The sequence below is a fragment of the Equus caballus genome, chromosome 5 (genome assembly GCF_041296265.1).
Source record: "Equus caballus isolate H_3958 breed thoroughbred chromosome 5, TB-T2T, whole genome shotgun sequence".
Lineage (NCBI taxonomy): Eukaryota > Metazoa > Chordata > Mammalia > Perissodactyla > Equidae > Equus > Equus caballus.
This window is the reverse complement of record NC_091688.1, coordinates 31,316,303-31,328,564: the sequence shown is the minus strand read 5'-3', so window position 1 is coordinate 31,328,564 and position 12,262 is coordinate 31,316,303. Positions and strand designations below refer to the sequence as shown.

The following is a 12,262-nucleotide window of genomic DNA, read 5'->3' as shown; positions in this document are numbered from 1 at the left end:
CAGGACAAACAATCATACCCCATCTCAAGGAGCAGAATCTATCAAGCCATTAGACTTTCATCGTGCGCCTGTGAGTTATCAAGATTGTGCTAGGGGCTCACTTCTAGACTGTCACACTTGTCAGTTTTCTTCGTTATTGTCTTTTTCATGCTCTAAAGCTAGCATCCATTTAATAAAACGTGCTCCCTAAGTAGCTAATAGAAGTTACACATTCCTTTCCCTCAGCTGCATTCAGCATCTGCACTCCCATTTTAGCACAATTATCAACGTCAGGGCCCTGTCTTGACCAGGAAGGAAGACAAAGATTAAGCCATTCTTAGTGGATCTGGAAGATAAAAGTTAGAAAACAATTTTAAAAAATTTTAAAGGCTTTTTGAACATTCAGATGAGAATTCAGAAAAAATCCCAATTTACAGACAGTTTTTTCCCTCGACACTGACAGCAAAAGGAGAAAGTATAAAATGTCAACTATGAAGGTAGAAGACATATTTGCCTAAGAAGGAAAAAAGCCCCATCAATCTACATTTATCTTTGTAAAAGAAAAATTGTTTCCTCCTAGCAGGCTCAGCATCACTTTCAATTTGTCCGCATGGATCTCTGATTTCAACAAACCATAAAAATATCAGGGATGTATGAGTGTGCGTGTGTGTGTGTGTGCGCGCACCTGATGCATGTGTGTGTTCAAGGGACACACGTTTTGGACTTGGGGGATTCAGAAACAAAGTTGAAGATTCTGGAAGCATGCCATCCAGAAAGTACCAGAACCAGACCTTACATAACAGGCTTTTCTGAGAAAGCATTCAGCGTGATCTGCATCGTTGACCTTGTCCCGAAGTGCAGAGGTCATTCGGTCCCATGCTTCTATTGACCCAGATATCTCTTGTAAACTATCCCCTAAAATAAGTTGCCAAAATACAACAAACTACTTTGTTAGTGGAACATCTTGATTCTCTAAACTTCCTGCATCCCTACAGACAAGTGCCTCATCAAGAAACAGATGTCTGCACAAGAAAATGTCCAAAAGCAGTAGCTTGACCGAAACAGCTCCACACGCTTCACTACCAATAATAAGCACTTACAGAGTGGAGCGCTTCACATTTTTCAAGGCTTTTACTTCATGCTGCATCTCTTACTCTGACTTTAATATGATAGTTCCAACATGTTTCTAGAATGTAGAGTTGTAAGGACTGAGTGAGATTCTGTCCACATGGGCTAGGTATTGTTTTGAGAAGTGTCTGGAGAAGCAGTTGGCAAGGAGAAAAGAAAGCATGTAGAATATAGAATAATGATCTTAGACTCATTTGCTCTTCTTGAAGCCAACATGATTATCAGGTGTCTACTGTTCAAAGCATTCAAAGATGGCTTTGCTGAATCCTTTCAACTCCGAAATATTTCCTTTTTGAAGGAGAAAAGATGTCAGGCCAGGTTGTATCTCGACATGGCAACTGAATAGAATGCTTTGCAAAGAAATACTCTGACTGGACTTTCCAGGAACGCTATCGTCAGCGTGAATAAGCCCAAAGTCACAGGTACATTAGCTGTGTTGATGGTGCATGCATCCTATAATTAGGTTGACCATACCTACAGATTTTCTAGGAAAGACCCAGTTTCTAATGCCTGGAGGCAAGCTGTATGTCCTCATTCCCGTTGGAAATTACAGTTGTTGTGCATATATATGCCTGATATGAATTCATGCAGTTAGAAGCAATCTTCGTGGCTTCAAGAATTGTGGGCACAACAGGATCTACTCAGCTGGTAGATGAAAATTGATTAATTATGTAAAGGTCTAAAAGCCCTGATTCACCCTTTTCATTCCAGCCTCGAGGATGGAAACTCTCACTGTTAAGGCAAAGGATGTCACCTTCTGGGCAGATTCAGAGGGGCATGAGTGGGCCACCCTTTCCACTGACTGGAGAAAAAGGTGACATAGTGTCAAAATAGTCAGTGGCACCACACCCCCAAGGTCAGGCGTGTCTGCGTCCTTGCTTCGCTTTCTCCTCCTTGCCCTCAAGGAATTTACACTCTTGAGATAAGAGAGAACTAAATTAGTTGTAAACAAAGTACAAGAATGATAGTCTGTTAAGAACACATGATCTTTGAACCTGTCAATTCACCCTTGAATTTTATGAGAAACTGAGACCATCTTTTCCTTTCATGGAATTCACCAAAATAAAAAGAGTCACTCTCCACTACATATAAACACATATTTCTCACAAATTGGGAGTTTATTCCGAATTTCTCACAAGTATTTTTAAGAAATATGGGGTTCTTAATTTAGTCCATTGAGATCCAAAGTGGCTGGAAGAAAACTGCACATTTTTAATGGATTGCAGCTTTCAAGCTACATCCAGAAGTTAGTTCCCTGGTCTTCCTGGAGGACTTGACATGAGATGCAAAATTAGAATAAAAATGCAGTCTGTCCTCAAGATACATGTTGTCCAAATTAAGAACAATAAAGTGGAGCTGGAAGGAAAGTAAAGGATCATATAATTGATTCATCGCCTTTTACAAAGATGATAATGAGGCCTGGAGAGGGCAACTGACTCATGACTCACCCTCTGCTAGTTAGTAGAAGCCAAAGTTACAGCTCCGGACATCTGTATTCCCCACCCAGTACCTTTTCCAGAATTTTTTTCTAAAAATTCTGTGTTCTACAAATGAATTGCAGAAAAAGAAGAAATAAGAGACAGGAAGCCTACTGATGAAGAGAGATTAGAGAGACTCAACCAATCTCGGTGTGTGACCCTGAGGTTTCTGTGGTATCCACGCCTGGGTGGAGATTTGGGGCACCTTTCAGTGTTGGGGGTAGGGTGACTGCACGCAAACCAGTTCAGCAGTTCAGGGAAGAGGAATTAGTTCGCTCACTGCCGAGAAGCGAAAGAGTAGAAAAGGGATCTGTGCCCCAGCTGGCTTCCAGCTCCTGGCGCCCTGCGCTGCACACAGCAGGAGCTCAGTAAACGTGATTTGATGTAGAAAAGCCAGCGGGAGGCTTGGTGAAAGGGTTTTTGCAGTTAGTAAAGAGACGAAAGGGCGCTGCAGACAAACCCCTGAGGTCAGTTTTGTTTGTGAATCACCGACGCCTCACCACGTCTGCCCTCTGCACTAGCAAAACCGTCCAAATTGAGTTTGCTAACGTCTCCCGATCACACAAAAGCACTGGGCTCTCGGTCTGAGGGGTCCTTAAGTGTGTTTTCAAGAATGGATGGACCTTGAGGGTATGAAGTTAAGTGAAATAAGCCAGACAGAGAAAAGATAAACACTGCCTGATTTCGCTCATATGTGGAAGACAACAAATACTGGATAAAGAGAACAGATTAGTGGTTACTAGGAGGGAAGGAGGTTGAGGGGGTGGGTGAAAGGGATAAAGGGGCACATATGTATGGTGATGGATGAAAATTGGACTACTGGGGGTGAGCATGATGAAGTATATTCAGGAACTGATAAACAATAATGTACCCCCCAAATTACACAATGTTATAAACCATTATAATCCCAATAAAATTACTTGGGGAAAAAAAGAAGTCTTTTACACAACTGGGGCCCAATTACTTGTAGAAAGAACACTAGATCAAAGGCTAGTGTTTATCAATCTAATAATAATAACATTTAACAATAGTAAAAAAAAATGTGACCTGCATTTAGATCCTGATTCAAATAATCCAACTGCAAAAGACCATTTGGATGCTTATGGATATTTACTGATATTAAAGAATTGTTAATTTTTAATTACAATCATGGGCTTTAATGCTATTCAATGTTTTGTAAAGAGTTGGTATTTTTTTTTAAAAAAGGACCCACTGAAAGAATTATGGATTCAATGGGAAAAATACCCTACTATTTTACAAATTCACCTTTATTATTTAAAAAAGATAAAGACATGATGAGGAAGGATGAAAAGAAATAAGTTTTATCAAAGGCCTCGCCACGTAATTGAGACTTAAAGGTTTTCCCGACTACCTATAAAGAAGAAAAGAAGAATGAAAGGAAATTAATTATTTAATAGAGGCGCACCTACTAAAAACTAGTCACTTTATGTACATTACTTTATTTATTTCTTATAGAATCTCTCCCCAACAAGGTCAATATCCTCATTTACACATGAGGAAATGAAACTCAGAGAGGTTTAGTGACTTTCCCAAGTTCACACAGCTAGGAAGTGATAGAGGTGGGGTTTCTATCTCCATGTTCTTTCTCCTCCACTCCATTGCTGATGTTAAGGAAGGGGATATATTGTGAACTTACACCCTTCCTTATTTTGAATTTTCTTTAATATTCCTAAAACATGTAATAAGAGCTGCTTTCTCAAGGCACTCAAAAACAATCAGGCTTCGCCCGGCTTTATCCTCTGGGTGACTCAGCCTTAAAACATAGCACAGATCCTGTGTTATCTGGGAACTGAACGGAACTTTAAAGGAAGAAAGAGATAGGAACCTGTTATCTTCTGGCCTCCAGCCATATTCTGGTTCCTGTTACTGATGATGGATCCTGACTGAACTAATTAAAGTTTAGTTCCTTTGCTTTCCGGCCAGCAGGACAGACAACAGCCATTAACACTGGCCCCAGAGACAGAGACCCCCTCCCTAGATCTGACCTATCCCACCACGGTGTGTAGTCCTTGCTAGAGAAGGAGAAACAAATTAGATATCCTCTCAGGGATCCCGCCAATCTGAAGATGCTGGCATCTGAAACTGTTTTGAATTGCTATCTGGTGATTCAACATAGCCTAGACTAAAAGGAAGAAAGACTAGGAAGAGGCAACTGGGGAGAATACAGAAAGAAATTCGTTAAACAAGCTGCGGCAGGAAATACACGAGAAATAGCTGAAGAGATACAGTTTCGTATGGTTCCACCAATAGCTGCCAAAATGCTCCCATCGTTAGAAACAAGAAAGACTCACCTCCTTAACAAGGGTTTCCTGAGGAAGTTATAGAAATCCTGGAGGTTCCCTGCCCTTCCTCTCCTCCTAATCCCACTCCCACTCTTCCCAGCAGGAATCCTCTTTTTTATTTATTTCATTTTGCAACACACACTCTTTCTCCCATCCTAGCCTACAATATCTCTGATACGAATTCTTCCCAATCCCTTTGGAAGCAGAGAAAGCACCAGGCCAACCTGCAAGCGGGGCTGTCTCCAATTGTTGTAAATTTATTTGTGCATTCTTTTGACAAAATGTTAATTAAGTGCCTACTACGTGCCAAGTACAGATTGTCTTTTTAGTAATTGAATTCCTCAGGCACCAGAGGTTAACTGATTAGAAATTCAAAGCTCCCTCCCTGTTTACCTCTAGGGATAATACGAATCGCACAAAGTCGTCCTAACATCAGCCAAACTCCTTGGGCCCTCTCCAAGCCTTTGCACAGGCAGGCCTGCCCCTCTTGGCCTGGAATGCCTTCCTTCTCTCTCTTTCTATCCAGATCTGTCTAACTCCTCTGTCCTTTCAGGTTTAGCTCATAAACCTTAGTTAGACATCATCCCCTGTAACTTCTTGGAAAGTTTTCCCTGACTACCAAAAGCTCTATAAGCTTCTACCTACTCCCTCCTTTTTTTATTTTTTATTTTTTTGCCGAGGAAGATTTGCCTTGAGCTAACATCTGTGCCAATCTTCTTCTATTTGTATGTGGGTCATGGACACAGCATGGCTGCCACCGAATGGTGTAGGACCATGCCTGGGAACCGAACCCCAGTCACAGAAGCAGAGAGCACTGAACTTAACCACTAGGCCATGGGGCCAGCCCATCCCCCCATTTTTGTGCATCTATTCCTTCATAGTGGATCTCAACACACTAATTCCTTCTTATTTACTAACTGAACTGAAATTTCCTTGAGAGGTTTTTCAACCTTATGCCTAAGGCAAATATGGAGGTTTGAAAGGCAATCCAGAGAAATAATTGTTTTATCAATAAGAATTGAAACAAAGTTTTTCTTAGTGACTCCCCCTCTCCAATTTTATTAAATAGTCCATTCGCTTTCTTAACATTATAGAGTTTCATTGCAATATTTGCAATTATATCACAAGGCTATCAGCTATAGCAAGCTTCAAATTTACACTTCTTCTCAAATAGAGGCCCTGTAACTACCTCGTTAGGCTCCTTTGATGATCCTGTATCCATTCTGACTGAACCATGAGTTGTGCGAGTTAATTGACACAGTCTTAATTCACTTGGTACTTCTGTTTTCTCTACAGTTGACCCAACGATGTGCTCATGCCTTTGGGAAACGCTGTATTTACTTAATCCTGCAGACCCAGGAGCCTTGGCCCACTCTGTATGGTGCTTCCACATGGTTTAAGAACATTAAAAGATTAGTTGATCACTCCCTGCTTATGAGGGACTTCCTACTCTAAATTGTCCAATCTTAGACCCACATAAATCAAAAGATGGGGAAAAATGGAATTTTTAGTAAAATAATAATTAATAAGAAAACAAAACATCACCTCCCCCATTTACCTTCTGTAGCTCCAGAAATTTCCAGCATTCCCACATACTTGAGATGGCCAGAAGCCCTTGTGTGAACTGTGGATTAAACACATTCCACCACTAGCAGCCTTTACAATCTTAAACAGAAACTAGATCTATGCCAGACACCTACAGAGGTGAAGGGCCTGTGACACTTTATTAATGTCCCAGGGAAAATTCTTTGTCAGAAGCTAAGTCTTCATTACTCATTTACCCCCTTGTTAGTTTAGTAAAGACTGTGAATTGGTATCAAGACTAGTTAACAGTGATGGGCAAAAATCATCATCATCACACTGGTTGCTTTATATTATAGTAGCAACTTTTTGGGAATCATAATAATAACACTTCTTGTCTCAGAATACTTCTATCCTTTCCCAAAGAGCAACGCTTACTTTAAAAATTAAACTTGTTCAGAGAAATTCAAGAGACTCTGAAAATAAAACGACTTTTCAAAAGAAGCCTAAAATTCTAAGTTGAAAATCACGAATAAAAAGAAGACTTCACAGCATTCAACTCTTTCCTTTTCTAGTGACTCCGTAAGATTCTCACCCACACAGTACAGGTTTCAATATACACAGGGCAGAAATGGTGGGGTGGTGGCCCTTTATGGTGTAAATGTTTGGATTATTCATCTCTTTAAATGTATAAAAACATGTGAAATCAATTTGGAGTTTTAATGAGCAACAGTCTTAAAAATCTAAGTAAATAAAGAATAGTTTATACAAGTACGTCAAAGATGACTCTGGCTTAATGTTACCCTAAACATTGAGAAAGGAGTCTCCTAGGATTAAAGCTTCCCTTACATGAAGTAAACTTTGATTTCTTGTAAATCAGTAATTTAATCACTGAGTAGGTTGCTTCTGCGACAGCCAAGATGTCAACACAGGGCTATGTTCTTGATGATTTTTCATTAACCAACTCTTTTCTGCTCCCAAACTTGAAGAGAAAAGTAAATAAAGAAAAATTTCCCTTTAATTGCATCTCTCATTAGTCACTGAAACCAGGAGATCTCACTTCATTTGAACTATGTTATAATCCGAAAGGATGTTAGAGAACAACCAACCTAACTTTTGTTTACTAAATAAGAAATAAAATCCTAGGAAAGTGAAATCACTTGCTCATGGACACAGATGAGATAATGACAAAACTGAGTATGCTCTTTATTCCTTAACCAGTACTCTTTCTACCGTGATAAATAACATGTTAATCAGATTTTTGTAACTGAATTCTGTTTCCAATGCAATAGAGAAGATACATTTGAACTCTTCAGCAGAGCTTTCCATTAAAAACAGTTTGTTTGATAATGCATATATGTGAGCCTAATTTACTTTATATGGATTTCAAAATATCTTTCTCTAAGCATTGAGGCATACCCATGTTCCTTTCATAGCTTGGAGAGGAGAAAGGAGGAGGTGGGGAGCTGGTGGGGATGAGGGAGGGGAGAGAAAGAGAGTAGAGCCAGGGAGGGCTGGTTGGGAAGCATTCATTCGAGTATCATTGTGCCCTTAGGATACATAGTCTTGGATTCTTTCCATGAGTGTGTGCTAACAGTTCCACAGATCCACAATTCCATTTCTCCAAAACACGCCTCTCAGGCAGCATTGTAATTGGAAATCTGACTCTATTTGCAAGGGTAACAGATCATGAAAAAAAAATATGTAAGAGGAGACAATAATTGCACGATTCTACTACATGCCAATAAATTAAAAGGTTCAGGCAACCTATGCAAAAAAACCTTGCTCCTCGGCCACTCTATAACATTCTACGTGAACATTAGTTATATCCTGGAGCAGAAGAATTTACTGTGCATTAAAAGATACAAAAAGTGATTCAATATTAATGTTGATAGTGAATCAGATATAAAACAGTAATAGGAATCAATGAAAGAAATGTTCCATCCATGTATCTCAGTAAACATTATGCATGTTTACAAGGACATATAGGGCAAAATTAGTAACAATGCCAAACTTTTAATAAACATTTATTGATTATTCACTAAATGCCAGGCAGTGTGTTATAGGATCACAAAATGCCTGACAGACTGACGTTACAATCATTCTAGGGTCAATTGTTCACCAATTAATGAAATACATGAAAGTACATAATAATTTCAAATAATTGAGCTAAAGGCATCCATTAAAGTTATTGTGAAAGTCAAATTGCATTTCTCATAGTTGCAAAGATGGAAAAGGAAATAATTATGCATCATCTCATATTCAAGGAACTTTGGGTGCCTTTCACCTCCCTCTGTTCTCCCTGTTGCTCAGGCTTTCTACAGAGGGAAGGATAGGCTGATAGCAATAAACAGTATCCACCATTAAAACCTGTCCCTCTCCCCAAGGTTGGTCTGATGGCCAATATGGCCCCCTAGTTACACCCTAACTACTGTTACTTAACTACCATGAATTTCTTTTATGTGCATCTTTTAAAAATAATCTGTGCTTTTGACAACAGTGGATAAAGGCAGATTTTATTTTCAGTCACTAGACAGTATTGTTGGAGATAAATTCCTTTGCCATAATGATATCTTTTTAAAAAATCATTTTTAGGTTGTTTCCAGGGTAAAAGTCATCAAAAAGAAGATGTGAGTTTGTTAAGAGACAGGAGAAGTCATAGACGGCCCTTTGAACAACGCGACCTTCTTAGGCAAACATTGCCTTTAGGCATAGAGTCAGGTTGCAAAAGGGTCAACTTTATTTATTTTAAACAAGGAAGGCTCAAGCCAAAGTTAATCAAATCCACTCTTAAGAAAGAAGAAGAGGAGAAACAGCCCTACTTCTCTGCACCAGGTAGGATTATTGGGTTAAATTTTCCAACAAGTCAGATATTTGTTCTTCTGTTTACTTAGACTAGATACTTGGAATTCCCTCCCAAATGTTGTCCAGCAGAAGGACAACCAGGAGCCTCAAAGGTGTTCCTCTTTATCTAAAAAAGAATGCTAGCTAACAAACAACCTCTGTGTCCCGAAGGCTTTCTTCTGTCCAGCAAGCCAGCTGCTTCTATCTAATGGGATCAAGATACAAACAATGAGAAGTCCCCTCTGCCTCATTGCAAACTTTCCTTCCTCTCCCAGTCTATGTACATTAATAAGGGTTAACATCTACATAGTTCTAGTATGTGCCAGACAGCGTTCTGAGCATTTCATATACAGTAATTCATTCAATCCTCATAACCAGTCTATAAGGTAGACACTCCTAGTATCTCCATTTTATAGATAAGGAAACTGAGATATGGAGAGATTAAATAAATTGCCCAATACCACACACACAGTAAGTAGTGGAGCCAGGATTCAAACCCAGGCAGTTTGATATTGGAATTCATACTCTTAACCTACGCTTTTGACTCTGAACAAGCACCTATAGACGAGACATCTCCTCTCCTGGGAGGAAATGCTTTGGATAGTAAATGTTGTATGAAATACCCCATGTTGTATCAGTCTCCCAGCTCAGATCTTTCAAAACCTCTGTGTTGTTAACAGACACGAGACAATTCCCAGTCTACAATCAAGCATCTGTTTCACCACAAACTATAATGACCCTTTATTGCCTCTGGGTATCCTCCCCTGAGTAAAGATTTCCGTATCTCCATCTCTTAAGCCAAAATAACGGTTCTCACCTTTCCAGGCATGAGTGGGGCAAAGCTGCAAGTCCTTTGCACATTTTGGCAGGTAGCTTAGCTCCTCAGCTTTGAGCACAAATTCTTAACAGCAGAGTGAGTCTTTGGAAACTTCAAAACTATCTGGGACTGCCTTTCCCTCCGAGGAATATACAGAGGTCTTTCCCAGCCCTCTGTCGCTCTCCGGACCAATCCCGAGCCTCAGAGGAAATTGCAGGCTGGAGAGCAGCAGCACTCTTGTGGGAGGTGGAGGCTGGAATCTTTCCTCTGCTGCAGGCGTGGCTGCAGCATCAGGCTTTCTGCTGCTCTTATCAGAACACTGGTGGCTTATTCTGCCAGGGCAGGATTAGGCACTAAACTGTGCACAGGTCATTCATGTTTCAACTCATAATCTCGAGCCCACCACGGCAAAGATGTGAGCTTTGTTATGAAGCAGAGCGCTGTGGGCTACTTCAGATCTGCTAAAGTCATCGACTGTCAGGATTGCAACGGCCCTTGCAGATCATTTAGCCCAACTTTGTTTCACAGTGGAGGATAGATTTAGAGAAGCCTAGGGAATGTGCACATGAGTACATACTGACATGCCAGGCACTCAGCTGGATGCTAGGAATTCAGAGAAGAAAGAGGCACTCCCTGCTCTCAAGACCCACAAACATCATATCAGTACAATGTAGGTGAGGGATGGAGGCAGGCCCAGGATGTTGTGAGGTTTCAAGGGCCACTAGAGAAGGTTTGGGGGAGAAAATAACCCCTGAGCTGAATGATGGAAGAGACTAAATACACTACACGATTCTACCCACTATATATTACCCCCCAAGTACCCCTAATTCTATAAGTGGTCTTCTGATTATTCTTTACTTTGATGACTAGGTTATATAACTGTTTGGACCCCCACCGACCCACCCATCCATCCGTGGCTAAGCTTGTCTTCCTTTTCCCTTCAATCTTTTCCTGCCTTTTATCACTCAAAGATTTTTGCCACCATAATTTGGCTGATTTGTGTCTCATCCTGTCGGGACCCAAAGGGCTAATAAATTAATATGTAAATGCAAATGCCTAAGGAGTAGGCATGAGTTCAAGTTAAAAATAAGCAGCATCACATAATCTGTAAGAAAAGCTCTAAATTTGGAATTAAAGATGATTCTCATAATGTTCCCCATTATCTGAAATAATTTGTTTTAAACTGTTGATCAAGGCCTGTTATTGGCTTGTGAAGTCAATACAGTGTATTATGACCTGGTATTTTAAATTAAATAAGTAGAATGTAATAGACAAATATTCACATGCATTGCATGAACAAAGTTAAACATTGTTCTCTGAAATTTTTGCTTCAGTCATCAATATGTATGTCTAAACAGGGTCATTAGATAAACAGCATTTCTTACTATGTCATAATCAAAAAGGTTGGAAAGCCGTAGCTCTGTACCATATTTTTTAACAAGGAACCCTATTATAATCACGTTTGTACTTCTAGCACTTAGCACAACATCAGGCACATAGACATTCACAAATATTGCTTGAACTAAATGGAGTCATCCAGGCTCTGCCATTTACTGGCTGCATAAACACCAGCAAATGAATTAATCCAAGTGATGGAACACTTGGTGTTTATAGAAATATGAACACTGTTTTCGACTATTGAATCTCATAGTGGGAAGATAAAACTATCAGTGGAGACTCCTCGGGGCAAGAGCCTAAATTACTGTTTCATATCCAAGGGGTCTTGAGGAGAGAACACTATGCAAAAAAACCAAATTAATGTAGAGCAGTTGAGGGTCATGTCTTGGCCAAGGCTGAAGATCAAAGCAGGTTTCTGACTGTCCCAAAAGAGTTCATATGATGGGTGAAGAATCAAAGAATCAAAATTTTGCCAATCATACTGAAAGAAGGGCTAGAACCCAAAATGCAAAAAAATGCAAAATGTAACAGAAATAAATAGTAATCCAGCATATATTTGCTTTCAAAAACTTCGTAAGGGTGGGATAGCCAGAGAGCATGTAAAAGAGCCTGCTCATTGTTTTAGTCAGAGATTTATTATAAGGAATTGGCTCATGTTGATACTGAACCTCTTAGTCTCCAGTTCATGTGCCCGGTGTGCAGTAAGCCAATCACTGAGACATGGGTGATTGGAGGTAGAGAAAGTTTTATTCAAATTGGCCAAAACGAGAAGGCAGGAGGATAAGTTCTCTCAA

The 12,262-nt window shown here is 39.9% G+C and overlaps 1 protein-coding gene across 1 annotated transcript in view; it reads right to left on the bottom strand.

Moving 5' to 3' along the window:
• RGS5 (regulator of G protein signaling 5) overlaps window positions 1-10,371 on the bottom strand; it is a 52,489-nt gene extending 42,118 nt beyond the window's left edge. Inside the window, exon 1 of the mRNA XM_001492029.6 lies at window positions 10,071-10,371. Coding sequence (XP_001492079.2) covers window positions 10,071-10,114 — 44 coding nt within the window. The 5' untranslated portion in view covers window positions 10,115-10,371. The remainder of the gene's footprint in view (window positions 1-10,070) is intronic.
• Between the last annotated feature and the right edge of the window lie 1,891 nt (window positions 10,372-12,262).